This window comes from Ascaphus truei, chromosome 6 (assembly GCF_040206685.1).
Source record: "Ascaphus truei isolate aAscTru1 chromosome 6, aAscTru1.hap1, whole genome shotgun sequence".
Classification (NCBI taxonomy): Eukaryota; Metazoa; Chordata; class Amphibia; order Anura; family Ascaphidae; genus Ascaphus; species Ascaphus truei.
This window is the reverse complement of record NC_134488.1, coordinates 104,960,769-104,983,549: the sequence shown is the minus strand read 5'-3', so window position 1 is coordinate 104,983,549 and position 22,781 is coordinate 104,960,769. Positions and strand designations below refer to the sequence as shown.

The 22,781-nt window shown below is 42.9% G+C and overlaps 1 protein-coding gene across 2 annotated transcripts in view; it reads left to right on the top strand.

Moving 5' to 3' along the window:
• The window catches only part of TEAD2 (TEA domain transcription factor 2), a 58,978-nt gene that overhangs the window by 23,647 nt on the left and 12,550 nt on the right, over positions 1-22,781 (top strand). The window contains exons 2-10 of one of the 2 annotated variants that reach the window (XM_075605535.1): positions 8,039-8,103; positions 10,198-10,260; positions 11,851-11,862; positions 15,884-16,018; positions 17,966-18,024; positions 19,501-19,565; positions 20,314-20,447; positions 20,881-21,054; positions 22,123-22,263. In XM_075605535.1, the coding sequence (XP_075461650.1) occupies positions 8,039-8,103; positions 10,198-10,260; positions 11,851-11,862; positions 15,884-16,018; positions 17,966-18,024; positions 19,501-19,565; positions 20,314-20,447; positions 20,881-21,054; positions 22,123-22,263 (848 nt within the window). The remainder of the gene's footprint in view (positions 1-8,038; positions 8,104-10,197; positions 10,261-11,850; positions 11,863-15,883; positions 16,019-17,965; positions 18,025-19,500; positions 19,566-20,313; positions 20,448-20,880; positions 21,055-22,122; positions 22,264-22,781) is intronic. The other variant, XM_075605536.1, reaches the window with a different exon arrangement.

Here is a 22,781-nt window from a genome sequence, read left to right as displayed (position 1 = left end):
GAGAAGCCTCTTCCCCAAACAGGTTCAATCTTTCTGTTCATTTGTGTAAGACTGCAAAAGTACCGTGTTTTGATGTTGGAAGTGGAAAAGCCACTTCCAACCCTGAGTCAGGGATATCTAAGTTAAGTTATCGCTCAGGTGAGCAGCTTTTGTTTTGATCTGTTTTCTGTTGTATGCACTGTGGCAGTCTCAGTGCCTGGGACTGAATAAACCAGGCATAGCCTGTTTAAAGGAACAGTACGTGACGCCTCATCATTTAACCTACCCTAAAAGACCGTGTTCTAAACAGTCCCGGACAAACGACGGAGCCCCGGAGTAAGCCGTTTGTCACATATGGTGGAGAATGCGGGCAGAGCACTAGGGGGTCTGCGGGTTGAAGAACTTTGAAAAAAAAAAAAAAAAAAAAAAAAATTTTTTTTCATCCTCTGCAAACAAGATGGAAGACGTGGTGGGTGCGCTGGTACGCAATGTCGCTGCCCAGAAAGACGCGAATGAAACCCAGCAACAGCTGTTAATAGCCCAGCAAGAAACTAATGCAAACCAGCAGCAGACGAATGCAGCCCATCAACAGCTGCTAATAGCCCAGCAAGAGATTAATGCCAACCAGCAACAGGCGAATGCCAACCAGCAACAGGCGAATGCAAACCAGCAACAGACGAATGAAGCCCTGCAAAACGCGAATGCAAACCAGCAAGAGACAAACCGCTTGCTGAGAGAGGAGCAACAGCGGTTCGCTCAGGGCTTACAGCAGGAACTCGAGATCCTGAGGGGGACTATCAGTAACCTTCCACTGGCAGCGGCAGCCCCAGTTCCGAAAATGACCAGGGCAAGCCACTACCTTCAGAAGATGGGACCCTCGGATGATGTGGAAGCCTATCTTCTCACGTTTGAACGCACGGCACAGAGAGAGGGATGGCCAGAAGCTGAGTGGGCTGGTCTAATCGCACCCTTCCTAAGCGGCGAACCCCAGAAGGCTTACTTTGATCTAGAGCCAGCCGAAGCTAACGTCTATGCAAAATTGAAGTTCGAGATCCTCGCCCGCCTCGGCGTAACCACGGCTGTTCGCGCCCAAAGGTTTCACGCATGGTCCTTCACGATGGATAAAGCCACCCGAAGCCAGATGTATGACCTCATCCACCTCGCCCGGAAGTGGCTACAACCCGAGATCAACTCAGCCAGCCACATCGTGGAACGGTTGGTCATGGACCAGTTCTTGAGGAAACTTCCCTCTGCCTTATGCCGTTGGGTCAGTCGGAGTGACCCCCACAATGCGGATGAGCTTGTGGCCCTCGTAGAAAGGTACAATGCAGCAGAAGAGCACCCGCAACCCACAGTCGTGGAGCAACCCCACTACCCGAGGTTCCAGGACTCTTCCAGAGACGGTAAAAGGGTACCGGGGTTAAGGGGCGCTGAAGAGCGGCGACCACCTTCACGCAGCACCAGCAACAGTGGTTCGCACACTAAGGGCAATAGCCAACATGGGGAGCCGGGAAAAGGCTCTAAGTGGGACACAGACTATGTACCTAAATGTGTAAATTGTCATGAGAGGGGCCACACAGCAAAAATCTGCCCACTAAATTATGAGCCCATGCAATGCAACAGCGTGGAACCTTATTCGCTGTTGTCCCAATGTATGGGCCCTAGCCCAGAGGACCCCTTGAATAACCATCTGTGGGCATTTGTAAAGGTTAATGGTAAGAGGGTTCGGGCACTTCTTGACTCTGGGAGCATGGTCACACTAGTGTCCGAATACCTCTTGCCCATTAAGAAGAAACAGGGAAACAGTTCACAAAGAGTGGCAATTTGTTGTATACATGGGGATAATCATGAATATTCCACTGTTGATGTTTTTTTTGAAACAGAGTTTGGTTCTTTAGATTTCAAGGTGGGTATTGTACCCAAACTGGCACATGATGTGTTAATAGGGACCGACTTTCCCCATTTTCTAAAAATGTGGTCCCCCGCTCAGAATAGCGCCCAGAGTTCAATAGCGGACCATAACGAAGTATTAGAAGAAACAAATCCTTTCCCTTTTTCAGAAATGGAGGTTGACGAGGGCCCAAATAAGAAGGGGGAAAAGGAGGAGTGCTGTAAAATTCCCTTTCCCATCACTACTTTGGTAGGGAATACCCCAAATCAAGATGTTGAGCAGACACTTACCACCCCAGAACCGGATAAGACCCTCGCTGACCTAGAGGTCAGTCCTGGGAGTTTTAAGAAGGCCCAGTGGGAGGACCCCACATTAGCGGTAGCAAGGGGAAATATACGGGACCAGAATAGTACTCCTGGCCAACCAGATAGGTCACTTGCTTACCCCTACTTCGAGGTAGAGAACGACCTAGTATATCGGGTTGATAAAAGGAAATCAGTTACAACGAAACAATTGTTGGTACCACGGACATTCCGTAACGTAGTATTACACCTCGCACATAGTCATCCATTGGGGGGACACCTAGGGGTGGAAAAGACAAAAGAAAAGGTTCTCCGAAGCTTCTATTGGCCTGGGGTTCTGGCAGAAATTACGAATTATTGTTCCTCATGCCCAGAATGTCAGATCACCGCCCCGTTCAAGGCGTACCGCAGCCCATTGGTACCCCTTCCCATAATAGAGGTACCATTTGACCGGATTGCTATGGATCTAGTAGGACCCCTAATAAAGTCTGCTAGGGGACATCAGCATATATTGGTAATATTAGATTATGCCACCCGATATCCGGAGGCAGTTCCCCTACGTAGCACCTCAGCTAAAAACATAGCAAAAGAGTTAGTAGTTCTGTTTTCCCGGGTCGGGATTCCTAAAGAGATTCTATCTGACCAGGGAACACCATTTATGTCCCAAGTAACGAAAGAGCTATGTAAACTCCTAAAAATCAAGCATCTCAGAACCTCAGTCTATCATCCACAAACAGATGGTTTAGTGGAAAGGTTCAATAAAACCTTAAAGAGCATGTTACGGCGGGCGGTTGATAAAGATGGGAAAAACTGGGATTGTTTGTTACCGTACCTGTTATTTGCCATTAGGGAAGTTCCCCAATCATCCACAGGCTTCTCCCCGTTTGAACTATTGTATGGCCGACACCCAAGGGGCTTACTGGATATAGCCAAAGAGACTTGGGAACACGAGGTTACCCCTTACAGAAGTGTAATAGAGCATGTTGCCCAGATGCAGGACCGCATTGCTGCAGTCCTACCCATAGTGAGGGAACACATGGAGAAAGCTCAAGAAGCACAGAGGAATACATATAATAAGGGTGCTAGGGTCAGAATTTTTTCTCCAGGTGATAGGGTACTAGTTCTGGTTCCCACCGTGGAGAGTAAATTCCTTGCTAAATGGCATGGGCCATATGAGGTCTTGGAAAGAGTGGGAGAAGTAAATTATAAGGTAAGACAGCCAGGTAGGAGGAAACCTGAGCAAATTTACCATATAAACCTACTCAAGCCCTGGAAAGATAGAGAGGTCTTGTTAACCCTAGTACCCCCAGGTCCGTCAGAGAATCAAGAAACTGACCCAGAGGTTAGCATAGCTGAAACACTGTCTGTTCATCAGAAACGAGAGGTTCAGAATTTAGTGAAAAGAAACAAAGAAATCTTCTCTATACGGCCAGGTAGAACTAGCGTAATTGAACATGACCTAGTCTCTGAACCGGGGGTCCGAGTTAACCTTAAACCGTACCGAATCCCAGAGGCCAAAAGAAAGGCTATAAGTTTAGAGGTTAAAAAAATGCTAAAACTAGGTGTAATTGAGGAATCCCAAAGTGGGTGGAACAGCCCTATAGTCTTAGTCCCAAAGCCAGATGGTACAACAAGGTTTTGTAATGACTACCGGAAACTAAACGCGGTGTCAAAATTTGATACTTATCCTATGCCCAGGGTAGATGAACTTGTAGAGAGACTGGGCAAAGCCCGATATCTCACAACCCTAGACCTAACAAAAGGGTACTGGCAGGTTCCCCTCACAGAAAGGGCAAAAGAAAAGACAGCCTTCTCAACCCCAGACGGCCTCTTTCAGTATAAGGTGTTGCCTTTTGGCTTACATGGAGCTCCCGCCACATTCCAAAGAATGATGGATAAAATTTTAAAACCACATGCTCGGTATGCTGCCGCCTACCTGGATGATGTGGTAATCCATAGTGAAGATTGGCAATCCCACCTTCCAAAGGTCCAAGCTGTGCTTGACGCAGTCCGGTCTGCTGGACTAACTGCTAACCCCGCTAAATGCACTATTGGTCTGGAGGAGGCCAAGTATCTGGGATATTCTATTGGCAGAGGTTTACTCAAACCCCAAACACTCAAAGTGGAGGCGATACAAAATTGGCCAAGGCCAGTTACAAAAAAACAAGTAAGGACCTTTTGGGGCTTAATTGGGTACTATAGAAGGTTTATTCCCAATTTTGCAACTAAGGCAACCCCACTAACTGACCTCACAAAAGCAAGAGGACCGCTAATGGTAAAGTGGTCCCCCGAAACCGAACAGGCCTTTAGAAGCCTGAAAGAAGCTCTCTGTGCCCAACCAGTGTTGGTCACACCTGACTTCTCCAAAGAGTTCGTAGTCCAAACCGACGCATCTGAGGTAGGGCTGGGGGCGGTACTCTCCCAGGAGTCTCAAGGTGAGGAGCACCCCATCCTTTATTTAAGTAGGAAACTAAATCCCCAGGAGAAAAATTACTCCATAGTAGAGAAAGAGTGTCTCGCAATAAAGTGGGCTGTAGAGACACTCAAATACTACCTGTTGGGGAGAAAATTCCGGTTGGTCACAGATCATGCACCCCTTACCTGGATGTGTCAAAACAGGGAAAAGAATGCTAGAGTGACCAGGTGGTTCCTAAGCCTACAACCCTTTAAATTTTCTGTGGAACACAGGTCAGGGCACAAACATGGCAATGCTGACGGGTTGTCAAGGATGCACTCCCTAATATCCATGGTCGCTCATCCCTCGAGGTCTGAGCTGGGGGGGAGGATATGTGACAGAAACCAGGGGATGGTAATAAATTCCGTATATAGGGCTCCCAGGATACTAGACAGTTTCTATCCTGTTTGGCCTGGGAGTGCAGCCTTATAATACATACACTCCATCCCACAGTTTGGCAAGCGCTGGAACTGAGGGATGAGAGATCCAGACCAGAGTTTGTCTGCTGCCTGATTTCTGTCACCTGTCATGCTAATTAGGAATCAGGTATGAAAGACTGATTTCCTGTTTGCTCTGGTCTCCCCACAAGAGCCAGGAGGCTGGAAGGCTGCTGAACTACAGAGGGGAGAAGCCTCTTCCCCAAACAGGTTCAATCTTTCTGTTCATTTGTGTAAGACTGCAAAAGTACCGTGTTTTGATGTTGGAAGTGGAAAAGCCACTTCCAACCCTGAGTCAGGGATATCTAAGTTAAGTTATCGCTCAGGTGAGCAGCTTTTGTTTTGATCTGTTTTCTGTTGTATGCACTGTGGCAGTCTCAGTGCCTGGGACTGAATAAACCAGGCATAGCCTGTTTAAAGGAACAGTACGTGACGCCTCATCATTTAACCTACCCTAAAAGACCGTGTTCTAAACAGTCCCGGACAAACGACGGAGCCCCGGAGTAAGCCGTTTGTCACAATATATATATATATATATATATATATATATACATATATATACATATACACTGCCCCATGAAATTATAGTACCGTTCTTTTGAATAATCAGTTTTTAATTCATTTATGGTATGTCTTTGCTATGCAAAAAAAGTATGTTCACCAAGTTACAACCGGTAGTTTTATCCTCAAGAAAGCTAAAAGTTAGGTTTGTCAACAACAACAAGCAGCGGTATAGAGCAGTACAAGTACCCAAATGGGTAATCATTTCAAGATATGACTGAATTAAATCGGTTAAAACAATATGACGGACACTGGTATTTTGAAATAAATCTGGAAGCTTGAAAATGTTCTTTGGTTTTCATTTATAACTGGGACCCTGAAATGGCGATGAATATCAGTCTTGTTTGTTGATAAGGAAGTGATATGGTACTCAGGTTTTTGAACGCCCTCTTCCTCTGAAGACCAGCTGGGAAAAGGATAAGGATAATTGAAAGCTAAAGCAGAGATAAGAGCTGAAGTTTCAAAAAATAATATGAAATCCGCAGTCTTGGCTACTCCGTTTTTTTTTATTTTTATTTTTAATAACAGGATTGGAAATGGATGGGGGGAGGGGGGAGATCCGCCAACCCATGATTCCCTGGGGGGGAGATCCGCCAACCCATAATTCCCTGGGGGGGAGATCCGCCAGCCCATGATTCCCTGGGGGGGAGATCCGGCAACCCATGATTCCCTGGGGGGGAGATCCGCCAACCCATGATTCCCTGGGGGGGAGATCCGGCAACCCATGATTCCCTGGATACTTCTAGTTTTAGCTGCTGGGAAAACAAATTGGGCAATAAAATGCAGAACAATGGATGACATTGCAGCATCCTATTGGATGACCACTAATGCCATTTTTGAACAAAATGGAAACTAAGAATGTTTTGGGCAGGAGGGGGGGGGGGGAGATTACTGCTTTTAAAATACTTACAAAAAAATAAACTATTAACAATCAAGTTTAAACATATCACTGCCATTTAACCCTACACTGAACCTTCAAGTTAGCTGTCTAATTCTTCCTTTGTCTACCCATAAATGCTGCCCAGGTGTCGCATGACTGGGATTGCAATAAGGCAGCCCAGGTGCACAAGTCCCCACCCATGTGTTGCCTGTAGCTATGGACAGGCCGTCTCCTCTCTGCCACCTAACAAAAGACAATGTTGCAGAGCATGGGGCATTAACCCCCTGAAGGCTTGGGAGGGGAAGGTGTTTTGAAAACACACCCTCACTGACCCCACGATTGAATGTATCTAAAAGCCAGTAAGTGCCTCCTGTGCTAACTTAACAAACGGGGGGGGGGGGGGGGGGATAGGTTTGTTTGGAGCCAAACAGTCCCTTGCAATTTGAAGACATCCCCCCCCCCCCCCCCCACACACTTTGTCCACAAATTGCCTTTTAAATTGATAATGGCTGATGTTTCCCATTTAACTCCTTCTTAGCATTCTGTATAGCACTAGTTTTTGTCCAACCTAAAAGTTAATGTCGGCAATTCCATAAAGTGCCAATAACCTGCATCAAAGAAGCACCAATCCCCCCCAAAATCTACTTCTTGGAGACGCAGGAATACTCACAAGTTGTTTTATTTTGCATGCCATCATAAAATAAGCACTTATAGGCATACAGGCCGCTAACCTGCTCGTTGTAAGGCTGCATTTATAGTGCCGGCGACGCGACCGATGATGTCGCCGTCACCAATGGCGAAAGTTGAGCTTTAGTTTGAAGCGACATCGCTGGCGAAAAGGCCAGTGACGTCACCAAGGAGGAGAGCAGCGCTCTGATTGGTTTAGAGACAGTCACATGTGACGACTCTATAAAAAAATCAAATTTCACTGGCTTACAAATTTTTGGTCGCTCCGTCGCCGCCGCGCTTACTATAAGCGCATGCGACGGATACAATGGATTTGTTTTGGAGCGACGTCATACCGCCGTCCCCGTCGCCAGGAACAATAAGCACAGCCTAAGAAATTAACAGGCTGACTATTTTTTCCCCTTTCTTTACTGATAAGCCGAGCTGCACTGTAGTTTGACAATACCTGATTTTGCTGTCTGCAAATAGTCTTACCGTTCTTGATTTTTTTTGCCTGAAAATGTTTGAAATCAAATTTCATTTAATGAAACGGTAATCTTTATCAATCTCAATGAGCAATTTTCTGATGTCAGAACAAGCTGTTTCTGTAAATGTGTTATATTGACTTATTTTGTTAATATTCTTCTGCCTTTTTTTTAATTCTATTCTTTCTCTTTGCTCTTCTTGCTTCCCTTTGCACTCCTTTTATTCGATGTATATTCTCTCCTTCCCTTTCTCGTGTTCTTATTTTATTTTGGCCCTTCTATACATCCTTTATTTTGGTTTCTCAAACCCTCTGTCTTGTTTTTCTACCATGTCCACCCCTCTCTTTCCATCGCTCTGCAATCCCTTCCTCATGTTTCTCAGGCCGAAACGAGTTGATAGCCAGATACATCAAACTTCGCACAGGAAAGACGCGCACAAGAAAACAGGTGAGGACAGATGAATTGTGTAGGAGACAGGAAAAAATGGATATATGCAAAATGATGTGACATTTCTTTTAATACACATACCTGCTCAAGGTCCCTGCAGTCAACGCTAAATAGTTTACTTAGCGCAGATAGTCTCTGCAAGAGGAATTACACTCTCAATAGTGTGCATTTAAACCCTTCAACATTACACGGCCAGTATTATAGTACATGGGTTAGACCAGGAGTGGCCAACTCCAGTACTTAAGGGCCACCAACAGATCAGGTTTAAGGATATCCCTGCTTCAGCACAGGTGTCTCAATCAGCTATTGACTGAGCCAATGATTGAGCCAGCTGTGCTGAAGCAGGGATATCCTTAAAACCTGACCTGTTGATGGCCCTTGAGGACTGGAGTTGGCCGCCCCTGGGTTAGGCTGATTGTACAATGCAGAAACCGTGATTGCTCAAGTTTCTTTGTTCACGTTTCCCTTATCTATATGTAAGTGACTCATATACAACCTTATTTACATGTAAGTGACTCATATACAACTTGTTCTGGCGAATTAAAAAAAAAAAAACTTTGTTTTTATTTCCGCCTTTGCTTCACATTGAAAAATCCTCCAGTGGTTTTAACATCAAATGTTGCTGGGAATATTAGACATGGTTAACCAAGTCGTATACAACAAACAGTCTCAACCTGGTCTGCTCATTGCAATTTTAAATTTGATGCAGCAACGCTTTCTTCATAAATTCCCAACTAGCCTCTCCTGGAAGCAGTTTGTGTTCCTAAGTATGTGATATTTGCCGTTATGCTTTCATGCCTAAGTTTGCCAATGCATTAAACAAACAGTGGTTAACCCAGAGCTGTCAATGTCCAATGACTGAAACCTGTAAGATCTGAAATAAGAAAATACTGATTTGTATCAGTGAGACTCCACTGCAGGCTGAAAGTATTTGTTAAATATTCCTTAAGTGCTTTGCAAGTATCCAGCCTGAGTGTGGGCTCCAAAGATAGAGTGCACATTTTAAAATCCTAAACTGTTATTACCATCAGTCAGTCATCGTAGGCTTCAATCTGAGCAATCCTCTGAAGTGAGGACTCACTAAATGTCTTCAGCCATAGACTACACCAGTGATTTCCAGCAGGGGGTTCTGTATCCAAGGGGTTCGCCAAAAGAAATATGTAATAGCGGCTCCCAAGCAGGATAGTGGGTTCCCAAGGCTGCGTGGGGACTGTGCACTTAGTAAGGCCCCAAACTGCACCATGTCCATAGCATAAATGGTAAAGCGGTAAATTACAGCAGGAATTTACAGAGTCGCTCCCCAGAATGCTTTGCATCCGCAGCAGCAAGGTATTGTGGGGCGTGACTTTGGAAGCTCCTGCAGTAATTGACAGCTGTACCACCCATGCTGCCTTCACACACGGAGGTGCATTTTGGGGCCTTATTAAATCTGTGTTTCCACCTCCCCAGTAGGTCAGGACACTATACTGCCTGGGATCGGTCAAACAGTTTTGTTAGCAATAGTCTGATGAGTCGGCAATAAGATTTATTAGTTAGGGGTACGTTTATTAGTTTGGGGGTACAAAATGTTAGGAACCACTGGACTACTCAAAATAATACACGGCAGTCACTCATCATGTATTTTCATCGCATTTCAGTTCTCTAGATGGGAATTACAGGTGTTGATTGTTTATGGTTACGCATGTATTTAAATTATTTTTTTTAACCCCTTGAGAACAAGAGGGGCTTGCAACAGGTTACGCTTCTGTGTACAAGAATGCTGCATGTTTATAGTGCTGTACAGTCACACGGGTACATTTCAGTGCAAGTTAATATTCCCACTAGATGGACACATTTTTCTTCACTGGATATAAACATTGCTGTTGATGCACTGCCACCTAGAGGACTGTGCAAGTAGTGTCTGAAAATTAGGTATATGTGATATAATATGTGCCATAATTACTTAGTCGTGTTTACTCCGTCTACCTTCCAGCATGGCTTAGTAAACATGTCTTTTTACAGCCCACTCAAGGGAAAGGTAAGTGGTAATGTGTCTTCCGCCCATATTTACTAGGTATTCATTTTAATTTCCCAGTTATTTTCTTCTCTCCATAGGTGTCCAGTCACATACAAGTCCTAGCACGGAGGAAATCACGTGAGATTCAGTCCAAGCTGAAGGTAAGTAAGGGACACGCCTCTCACATCTGCCAGCTTTAGCTTCTTTGCTTGCGCCTACCTTCCGCTTCTCAGGCTTGCTTTTATTCTTGCCTGCCTTTATTGCTTCTGCTTCCATGCTGGGGAGCATAGGCAGACATGCTGCCACTTGGCAGCAACGGACCAATGGGCCAATTGCAGTCTTAACTTATCACTATTAGTATCTCCGTTGCATTAATGCTGGGTTTTTACATTTGGTTATTTGCAACTGGACTGTTAACTAAATTAATCATAGGCATTAATGTTCAGACTCTTTTCTGCCTATATCAACTCAACCCTGCTGTGTGAAAACTTATGAAATAAGAGATGTGACATGAGTTGTGGTTTCCTTAATATTATTTTATGTTGTTCACATCAGCTTGACCAAGTGACAAAACTGACATTTGATTACAGAAAGGGAGATTGGATGGGAGAGCTGTAATAACCACTCTGTACAGCTCTAGGTACATGTGTCGGTTGAGTTTGCATTGGTCAGTGCCTGCATTTAAATATGGTATTATTTATGATCACATCATTATTCATATCTGATACCTGACACTGCCACAGTTCTTTTTATTTTTTGGAAAAGGTGATTATTGAGCGGGGGGGGGGGGGTTAAACCAAGATGAATTTGCATGGAATTATAATTTTGGGATGGCACAATGTTAAACTCGTTAGCCGTGAAGAAACTCAGTGCAAAACTAGGATTCAAATGAAGAGATCTAAATTGAGATATGTTTGTTTCTTCCAAATCAGCATTAGGAGTCTGGCATCTATAATCTTATATACATTATTTGGAAGCTGCAGTTCAGCGAACAGGAATCATTTTGCTCACACAGCTCTCTGCTCTCTCTCTTGTGTGCTCTCTCTGGATCAGCAGTCTTTACTCTGCTGCTGTTCTTTCCCTTTTTCCTGCCCTGCTGTAAAAACTAAAGCTTCTTCCAGGCTGTTCTAAGCTGCCTTGTAGGCTGTGACTGTCGGCTTCTGTAATGATTTGCGCTTTGCTTGGGGTATGTTCTGAGATGTATGAATTACCCCACGTCCAGTAACAAATATCCAAAATGCAGACACCTTCACCTTGTACCTGTTAACATTCCTGCTCCTGGGAGAGTCAATAATACCTAAATACATTTACCATCACTCTCTGTCCCTTGTAACTTCACTCACCTGCATTTTGTGTTCCCATTTGTATACATTTCTTTGTTTTCTTTTTATTTCTGTTACCCCATTTGTTTTTAATTTGATGTGATTGATACTGTCTTCCTTCTATTCATAATCCTTCAATACATTTCCAAGTCTCTTCATTCCTATATGATCATGAAAATCTGAAGGATTGTTTTTCATTGACTCATTCCTATTATACACCCCGCAGCACATGTATTGTTGTTTTGATTCACATTTCCACTCTCCTACTCTTTGTTTATTTCCCTCCATGTACCAACTCCCCTTTCTCCGCTTCACACATTCCCATTTTTTCCTACCTCCCTTCTTACCCTTTCATCCCTCCCCTCTTCCCTCCCTGTGGATTGCAACTTTCCTGTTCTCCGCTCTGGATGACAATCTGTTTGTGTCCAGGCTATGAACATGGTAAGTTGGTGTTTTGAATTATAACCGTGTAATTTACTGATTTTCCCATGTACTGAATCAGGAAATATATGTACAAGTTCCATTCTATTTTATTTTTAATAACCGTCCTAGGTGCTGCAATGACCTTTCCTTCCAAGGAAGCCAATTGCAGCTCACATGTGTATTGCGGTCTCTTTTTTTGCATTTAGAGCCATCCTATTGACCTAATATAATACAGATTCATGTCTGGAGCTGTGCTTTTATTATTATTTTTTTTTTTTATAACATGGAAACATCTATATTATTTGTTATTTATATGATTACAACATGTATTACTACTGTGAAGCGCTATGTACATTTATGGCGCTATATAAATAAAGACATACAATACAATCTGGCATAACAAAATTCCTACTGAGCACCAAGTCTTTGAGAGTCAAAGTTCCTAGTACATTTCCTACTCAAGATGCAGATAAATTGTTACAAATGAGTTGTCATTGGGTAAAGCCAGGGTCCGTGTAGGCCTCTTCTGGTCTAAAGTACCATATAATCCCATGGATCTAGTACCGCACAACTAAAGTATTTCATTTTCGGTGTGTGACACACTGTAACTTGTAAGCAACATCTACCTACTTTGCAGGCTTTGATTTTATAATAAATGAATACCACTATGAGTAGTAACACTACAAGAACAAATGAGAGGTAAAGTCATTTGCCACTGGAATCCCTTTGTGGAAGAGTGGTCTCGCTTCCCTGTACTTTGCAGTACTTCCTATACTGCGTACAGACTTTGCTTGGCAAACTTTCCATCCCCGTTCACAGCACCTATTGGTGAAACTGGAACACTCAAGTTACATCAATGTCTCTAGTCAGACATTGGTAATGACGTATGTGGCTGGAATGAATATAGGATAGTAAAGTAAATAAATGACAGCTGATTATTTTTATTGTTACACATGCCCTTGTGTTCCTTCTACTCATTGATGAACCCATTAAGAGATACAGTCCAGGCAGCGAATGGCTGTAACTTTGAAAGTTGTGTTTGTATATGGCGTTATACTGTAGTACAACTGCTTGTTTACATTTTTCATCGTCTAGTTTGCTCTGATAAAAGTCCTAGGTTACAGCTCTACAACTAGTTTAGCAAAGGGGCCAGATCGAAGTGCCACTCAGAACATTGTAATGTCATTTTGGATACATTCAAAGACTTATTATATACTTAAAACATTTTGCACACCGTACAAACATCCATAATATATATATATATATATATATATAAAATACTGTATATATTTCCTTAGCTTATGAGTGAATTTCACTGTGAAACAATTGCAATAAGTTGTGTAGGCAACTACAATGAAGTTAGCAGGAGAAGACATTCCTGGGGCCACTCGAGGTCCTCCATGGCCTGGATTTGGCCACCGGCCTCCAGTTGAAGAGCCCTGTCCTAAATACAAACATATTTCATTTAGTGCTTCACTAGGAATATATATTATATGATATAGTAAAAATATATTAAAAAAATAAATAATACATATATCATTTTTTTTTCTCATATTAAAATATATATTTACTATGTCATGCATTTTTAATGCACAATATATTCTTATAATGTATTCTTTTATTTTCATAATACAGACTTAGGCACCACTTATATTTAGGAATCAAACTGAACTTTCGGTCCCTGTAGAGAGCCTGCACTGTAAAGTATTTCACAGAATTTGTGTTTTAGATGGTGGTTACAACCAGACACGAAATAAGTTAGGGCGAGTAGAAAAGTGACAAACAGCCCCCCCCCCCCGTACAGTGTACAGCAAAGAAAAATACCACTTATGAGCACATTCACATTTCAGTCATGTCCGCAAACCTGCCTTCGCCATTATCTCTTGCCCTACAATGCTTCCACTCCAGCCAAGAATTCTGGGTAATTAAATGCAAATGAGCACTCCCTGTGGGCCACATATTTCTTCTTTGTCCATTTTAACATGAATTCCTGACAAATGATTGATTAAAGGTGTATTCCCTGCTATGTGTGCTCAGATATTTTGTAAAGAATGTTACAATCTAGCTATATGCTTTATAGAAACCATTTGGCTGCTTTTTTTCTTTATGGTAATAAGGCACAATTGTTGTTGTTTCCTCTACGCTTGACCCACCCTGTCCTTGTGGCAGCCAATAAAGATAAGGGGGACACAGGAAGCCTTTGCTGTGCCAGTTCTTGCTGGACACACAATGACGTCACACAAAAGGGAGTAGTCAAGAGGAAGCCAAACTGCTCCCAAGTTTTTCACTCACCATGTTTATAAACGGACTTCAAAAATTATTTTTAAAAAATACTTAGAAATATTGAATTTTGATTTTATTTAAAAAAAAATGCATTAATCAATCACCCAGTTTTAACCCCTTAAACACATCACTGATATTTGTACATTTGGTCCTAGGAGGGGCTGCCTCTTCAACATAGTGCAGGCCTGACTTATATTTGAGAACTCAAGAAGGTTGTGAAATACTACAGGGAAATATTATAGAAAATACGCTTCCTTCTTCTTCTACCAAATTGTGTTGTTTTTGCCAGCATTTAATGTATTATTTAAAGATCTCCAGCCCCAGGAGGATGAGAAAAATAGCCACCAGCAATTGCTTGCCTGCGAGTCCGTCATTAATTCTGTCCCCAAAGGCCCCCGCTCCTGGAATGTATATATGTTCTAAATCCCTGCATGTTCGACCCACATCACAGCTATTACTTGCCAGTCGAAGGCTACGTTTTCAGTGGCTATTTTGATTGTAACAGTGACTTTGTTTAAAAGTATCGAAGTTCTGGGTGACATAACTGGGGAACTAGATGTTTATGAAAAATACATATTTCTGGGGAAAGATTTCCGCTTTAAAGTGAGATCTTGGTCACTATGGTAAATATCCATGGAAGGTGCCATGGGCCATGAAAAGGCCTCTCTTATAACACTGCATACTTTGGCGTATTTATGTAACGCCGTCCCCTTTTGCACCCGGGTCTGTAATATAATGAGATTCCCTGGGTTTGGTGAGATTTGAAACCTATATTTGAATCAAGCGGTATGTAATACAGACCATATTTATTAAGCTGTGCCATTATTAAGCAGACACCTTCTGTTGCCAGATGACACCTTGATGCCATTACTTGGCTGGGCTGTAAGGTGCCACTTACCAAATATAGGTCATAATCATACGGCTTAATTTAAATGTAGGTTTCTGGTACCATAATTGCTCATGGAAACTGCGGCTCCTGCTCTCTTTCCAATGTCTTTGTGCATTTCAGTATTCCCGACATGCAGAATGTGACGGTGAAAATTGCAGAGGTAGTGAAGACAGAGGGTCAGGAGCGCACTCACATCCAAGGGTATATAAACGGGGAAGGAAAACACATACAGTATGTAGTGCCAAAAAGTGTGATGATAATAATAGTTCGTATAGGATAATAAATACTTCACTCACATTTCCGTGAGCGACACAGGCTTTGTGGTTATTAGGAGTGACCACCTCATAAGATGCATCAGTGATGATGTCCGTCAGGAACGTGGGCAGGAGAATCCCATATCATGAAAAGTAGAGGACACAAAACATAGTGCAGATAGCTTTATGCCATGAAAAACGAAAAAAGTAATAAACTCACAAACATAGGTAGGGTTCAAGCATTGGGGCCTATGCTTGTGAGTATTACTTTTTCAATTTTTCAAGTCATAAAGCTATTTGCACTATTTTTTTTGCTTTCAGTACATTGATCACATGCTGTGTGCTTCTGTGCTGAAGCAGAATACATTACAGGTGGGAATGCCGGACGTTTAGTTACTCTTTGGTAACTCCTTTAGTTAAAAACGTTCCTGAATTTTGATTATCAACTGTATACTGCTAATATGGAAACAAAGCACACATTAGGATGGACTGCAATTTTAACTCCGTTCCGATATTACTTTTGTGAGCCCCGGGTATTTTGTTTCTTTATACTAAATTATTGGATTGATGTGCAGATAATTACATCTGTTTTTCCCTTGTCCTTGTGCTGCAGGATCAGGTAGCGAAAGATAAAGCTCTCCAAAGTATGGCAGCAATGTCTTCGGCGCAGCTCATATCGGCCACATCCACCCAGAACAAGCTGGGAATGTCCAGCATCTCACAGGCTCCATTCCCAACCGGTCCAGGGGTAAGTGACTACCCTGCTTTCTGTCTCGCCTAATATTTAGGGGCTTGCCTTTTAGTTCCCTAGGGACTGGGATTACAAAACTGGGGAAATTAAATATTTGATCCTATGACCAGAATGGTCTGATTCCTTCTGATTTATTAGCATTCAGCTGGAAGTGATGTCAGTGGTATTTTTTCCCCTCAAGGGTATTTGTTACAATACCACCTATGAGTGGTATTTCCTTAAGGAAAAAAAAAAAAGTTGGAAGTAGGGGATCTTCAGAGCTGAACCACATTAATTTCAGCTCTGAGGACCGCGTGCTCCCCAAGATACAGAAGGTGAGGGTTTAGAAGTCCTGCATCACATGTGCCAACAGGAAGCTGCAAGGCACGACGTTGTGGCTTCCTATTGGGACAGTTCATTCCAATATAAGTATCTCGTGAAGCAGGGGGTCCCCGGAGCTTCGATCAACGCGATCCAGCTTTGGAAGACCCCCTGCTTCGAAACCTAGTTAAAAAAAAAAAAAACTAGTGTAGCCAATTTGAAGCAGAAGTGGGATATTTTTTTTTCTTCTTTTCATTTTACCTAAACCGGAAGGTTCCTTTGGAGCTGGTTCACGGTTCCTCAACCCCCGGGGAGCCTCCAGTTCAGCTACAATCAAATGTAGTTTTGTTTTTTTGAAGTGGGACTGGTACTCTAATATCTACGTGGAACATAAAAGGCACCATTAGTCCAGCCTCTTCCTTTTAGTAGTATTATAACTGGAAGAATAAGAAAATGACTGCATACTGTGGTATGAGGAGTAGTTTCTATATTGGGAAACGATCATTTCTCTTATTATGGAAGCCTGTGCTGTACCAGTGTCCGGAACTCTTCGCCAGATACAGAATTCATGTGCTGTACCAGTGTCCGGAACTCTTCACCAGATACACCAAACTCTTCACCAAGCCAAACTCTTCACCAAATACAGAATTCATGTGCTGTACCAGTGTCCGGAACTCTTCACCAGATACAGAATTCATGTGCTGTACCAGTGTCTGGAACTCTTCACCAGATACAGAATTCATGTGCTGTACCAGTGTCCGGAACTCTTCACCAGATACACCAAACTCTTCACCAAGCCAAACTCTTCACCAAGCCAAACTCTTCACCAAATACAGAATTCATGTGCTGTACCAGTGTCCGGAACTCTTCACCAGATACAGAATTCATGTGCTGTACCAGTGTCCGGAACTCTTCACCAGATACACCAAACTCTTCACCAAGCCAAACTCTTCACCAAATACAGAATTCATGTGCTGTACCAGTGTCCGGAACTCTTCACCAGATACAGAATTCATGTGCTGTACCAGTGTCCGGAACTCTTCACCAGATACAGAATTCATGTGCTGTACCAGTGTCCGGAACTCTTCACCGGATACAGAATTCATGTGCTGTACCAGTGTCCGGAACTCTTCACCGGATACAGAATTCATGTGCTGTACCAGTGTCCGGAACTCTTCACCGGATACAGAATTCATGTGCTGTACCAGTGTCCGGAACTCTTCACCGGATACAGAATTCATGTGCTGTACCAGTGTCCGGAACTCTTCACCAGATACAGAATTCATGTGGCCTTCATTCTGTTCTTCTTAGTTGTTCTAGGGCGGTTAACCTGTGAGAGAGATCATCCTAAGGAACAAAGTCCATTTCCTAACACGGAGATTTTCTACAGGCAGGCAGAAGAGCCATACTTTTTAGATTGTGTGTGTCTAAGAACGAGCTTTTTTCTCTACTAGTCTGAGAAACATGTTTTGCATTTCTCCATTTATTTTAAAGTGATTTCAGACACCTTTTGCATGCTGTGAAATCCATCCATCATAATCTTATTAACTTACTTTGCCTGTATCTTCTTGCTCTGCCTGCACAGCGTATTATGAACCACATCACATCAGTGTATTTATTCTTTGTTTTTTTTTTTGTATCTAGTCCACAGAATTCTTCCAGTTCTGGCCCGGTGGAGCTGGTCAGCCCCGACCGATACAGGAGTAAGTACGCATCTCATCTGCTCATACGAAGTAACAATAAGTGTTCAGTATTGACCTACAGCATGTGCATGTCGGGAGGAGGTTAGTGCATGTAATTTCCTTGTCTGCATGACCAATGTGGTCTTGTGAGCCATTGCAACAGTATATTCGGCAGTGTTTTTCAAACCGGGGTTCCTAGAAAACATTGGATTCCGCAGGCATCCCTAAAAGGGTCCTTGCAATTTTCAGGTGATTTGAAACTTTATACTACATACAGAAGATTTTACAATGCATCTGATCTCAGACGCGCTATTAGAGAGGGTTTGGGTTCCTTACAATGCATCTGATCTCGGAAGCGCTATTAGAGAGGATTAGGGTTCCTTACAATGCATCTGATCTCAGACGCGCTATTAGAGAGGATTGGGGTTCCTTACAATGCCTCTGATCTCAGACGCGCTATTAGAGAGGGTTGGAGTTCCTTACAATGCATCTGATCTCGGACGCGCTATTAGAGAGGATTGGGGTTCCTTACAATGCATCTGATCTCAGACGCGCTATTAGAGAGGGTTGGGGTTCCTTAAAATGCCTCTGATCTCAGACGCGCTATTAGAGAGGGTTGGAGTTCCTTACAATGCATCTGATCTCAGACGCTCTATTAGTGAGGGTTGGGGTTCCTTACAATGCATCTGATCTCATACGCGCCATTAGAGAGGGTTGGGGTTCTGCAGAATTTCACAATATAATTATAGGGTTCTGTAACCAAAAAAGGGTCCGAACCACTGATCTAGTGCTTAAAGACACTAATTAAAAATGCATTAATTTAAAAACACGTTTCACCTTATTGGCTTTTTTTTGTTTACTGATATATCCAGGTAAAATAGCAGCGCACAGTAGCTATGTTGGGACTGAAATCCCATTGTCCGCATGGAGCGTCTGTACATCGGTGTTTCTAAAACAATCACAGCATTGCGGGTGCTGACCCAGCATCAAGTGTGAATTCTTACAGTCAAAGTGGCTCCAGTGCATGGAACTTTCTCGTGACCCACACACCTGGGACACAAAGTTAATTTCTCTGCCATACAGTTTTGAAGAGTGTGAATATTTCCGTAACTACCCATATATACCCCTACTAGTCTTACACTTATGTTATGGACTAAGCACATAATCATTGGGATCGGGTGCAGCAAAGCAATTCCAGCTTCCCTGTACATACAAGGACATGGTAGCATTCGGTATTGTCCCTGAAGATCTCAGCGGTCCAAGTATTGACCTAACCCCAGCTGTTTAAAGCCGAATATCTCTGATATAATTGACATTTTTCAAAACTAGAATATAACCGACCATAAATATAGTTTTTTTTTTTTTGTTTTTTTAAAAATCTTTTTCCTTATTAAATAAACTGCTTCATGGGAAAAGGAGTGAGAGGTGATTTTATTTCCCCCCCTCCACAATGTTCATTGTCTTATTTTTATTTGATTTCTTTATTATTTCCCTTAGCGTTAAGCCGTTTTCCCAGCCTCCATACCCCATGCAGCCTCCTGCCCCCCTTCCTGCTGTACCAGGTATAAACACCTTATTCCACACATTGTTTTCTCCCCTTTTCCCTCTCCTGTCCTCTCCTTTTTTTTTTTTTTTTTTTTTTTTTCCCCCTTGTTATTTTGCTTTTTTCATTATTGCTTGTTTTGTTGTTTTTTTTATTTAGTTTATGCTCATGTCACTTTAGGGGAGTATTTCTACTGGAAACCACGTTCTAAAACAAAATACAACAAAATACAAATAACATGCAATCTTCTCAATGGTTGCTGTGGAGCTGTCCGAACACAGCATTATTTTCACATTAATTTGGCTTATGACAACTTGGTTTGAGAATTGTCATATTTAGAAGCTGAAATTTACATACAGTATAGTCAATAACCAATTAGAAAGCACAGAAATTATACACACACACACACATTAAGATAGGGATTTGAGTTGAGATTGGAGAATTTCTACATTCTAAATGTGATCAATGCACTGAAAGAGAAAGCAGTGGAGGCTGTTATGTTCCCCCTCCCCCTGAGATGTCTTGTTTATATGTTAGAAGTTGTGATATACTTAATGTCTGTTCTTATACTGTAAGTAAAGGGAGAGCGTGTTTGCGCTTTGGTGAATTAGTTACGTAGTTAACTAGTAGATGAGGTTGAAAAAAGACATACGTCAATCCAGTTCAACCTATGTAATGGAAAGAACATCTTGTAAAAATAGTGCAAAACTATAGTATTCTTTACATTATTGTACCTGATTGTGGACATTGTTGTGTTTTGTTTGAAGGTTATAATGCTACTCCTGCCAGCCTCTCCCCTGTGCCCACGGGGCCTGCGTGGCAAGGTCGTTCCATTGGCACTCCTAAACTGCGCCTGGTGGAGTTCTTGGCCTTTATGGATCAGCAAGGAGAACCAGATGCAGTAAGTAGTGCAGGACAAAGGCATTTGTTTAGGTATTTGTAGTAAGGAACTAAAAAAGGCTCAAATCTAAACTCTTTGGCTCATAGTATTATCTACAACACATTAAAGCATTGATGCAAATTATATTGTCCTGGTCATAGTTTGGGATGGCTTTTTCCACAAAGGCTCAAATCGGCCTACTGTCTCCTAGTGTAGAAAAAAAAGCACACATCCAAAAAGTTGTTATTTAGATTTTGAAAACACAAAATCAGTAAGATGAATAGTCCAGTTTTCCCCCAATCGTCTTTGGTATGTTTTAATGTGAGATTCGTGCTTGGGTTTCATATAATTAGTAGAATTAGACCTGGAAAAAAATATTTTACTCAGCACTATACAGTACATACACAATCGCCCACATGTAGCCTTTGTAACATGCATCTTTCTTCTTCATCAGTACAACAAACACCTTTATGTGCACATCAGCCAGTCGAATCCTTCGTATGGTGACTCCTTGCTGGAATCTGTGGATGTGCGCCAGATCTACGACAAGTTTCCTGAGAAGAAGGGAGGACTGAAAGAACTCTATGAGAAGGGCCCTCCTAATGCTTTCTTCCTGGTCAAGTTCTGGGTGAGATTGTGTTTATCTTTTTTTTACTGTCTTCAAGTGCCTGTATGGGCCTCTAACCCAGGGGTGCGCAAACTGGGGGGCGCACCCCCTAGGAGGGTGCTAGATTTTCTGGGGGGGGGCTGGTGGGAGCACGCCACTTATAGATGTCCCGCGCTCTCCCCCGCCTGGGGACCCTGCGAGGCGTCTATAACACACTTTACCATGGCCCCGTGACATCACATGACCCCGCGCATCATTTTACACCGGGGCCGAGTAGGGAGGGGGGGGCGCGAGCGGCAGAGGACAGCAGGCAGGGGTGCACACGGGGAAAGTTTGTGCACCCTGGCTCTAACCCATTGCTAAGCACTGAAAGGTTATTCACCCATAGCGTAAACATGCTCATTCACTGGCTTTTGTTAGTAATACAACATAACCTAATTTCCTGGCAACAAGGTATTTGGATAAAAATTCTGCATAGACACATAGGGGCAGATGCATCAAGTGCCGGTAAAGCACCTGTTCCGCTATTAGTTCTGATTTAAATCAATGGAGTTAACACTGAAATGGGTGGGGGTGTCTTCAACTGCCAGTCAGTGTCTTGTACAGTAAGGAGGGGCAAAAGAGTGTAAAGCTTTAAAAGTGAGAAGGAGAGTTGAGTGCGAGATGCAGGATTTGATAGGAAGCCAGGAGAGTGATTTCAGCAGGGGAGATGCTGAGACAGATTTCGGAAAGAGAAGAGTTACTCTGGCAGCAGCGTTTAGGATAGATTGTAGGAGAGGCAGGAAAGCTGGACAGCAGGAGGTCACAGTAATCGAGACAGGAGAGAAGGCGTGTCAGACTTTTAGCAGGGGCGCAACAGAGGAAAGGCCGTATCTTTGTAATATTGTGTAGGAAAAAGCGACAGGTTTTAGATACGTTTTGAATGTGAGAGAATAGCACTGCTTAGTAAATATGGACGATCGAGGGAGAGTGGTCTGAGCTATATGTTTTGTTCTTATAATGATCTCATCCACCATTTTATAATTAGGTCCTCTTTGAGAATGTCTATATGTCATCAGTAATCTCCCCAACGTCTTGTTTTGGTCACAGGCTGACCTTAATACCAGCATTCAGGATGAGTCAGGAGTCTTCTATGGTGTAAGCAGCCAGTATGAAAGCCCTGAAAATATGACCATCACCTGCTCTTCCAAAGTTTGCTCCTTCGGAAAACAAGTGGTGGAGAAAGTGGAGGTGAGAAAGCATTGCATCAATGTCTGCTGGCAGAAGAGTGTGTCAATATTCCAAACTGACAAACGGGGTTCATTTGATAATAAGGAACCAAGGAGAAGGCTGCTCAAAGCTCAAAACGGAGAGCAACAAAATATATATAATAAAGTCAATGATGTATTGGACAACTGTGGTTGCACATGAGGGAGAATACAAACGTGGGATTCAGCATGTGTTGCTTGGAGAAGTGACCGGAGACAGAAATGTGCAGTGTAGGAGTTCCAATGGACAACGCTACCTGGGATAGGCATAAAACAGAGGAAAAATATATTACCTCTGTTGATCCCGTAGTGTAGCATTCCGTTGGCACTGCATATCTGTCCGGTCTTGGGCGTAGGCATCGTAGACTCCAAATCTGCTGCTGTATCCTTCTCTCAAACTCTGTGGAGCTCCCGAGTGCCGGTGGTGTGTGTATCCACTTCCGGTCCGTCCAGGAACGCTCCCCTCACTCTGCAAGTTCCGCGAGTAGTGTAATTGTAGCA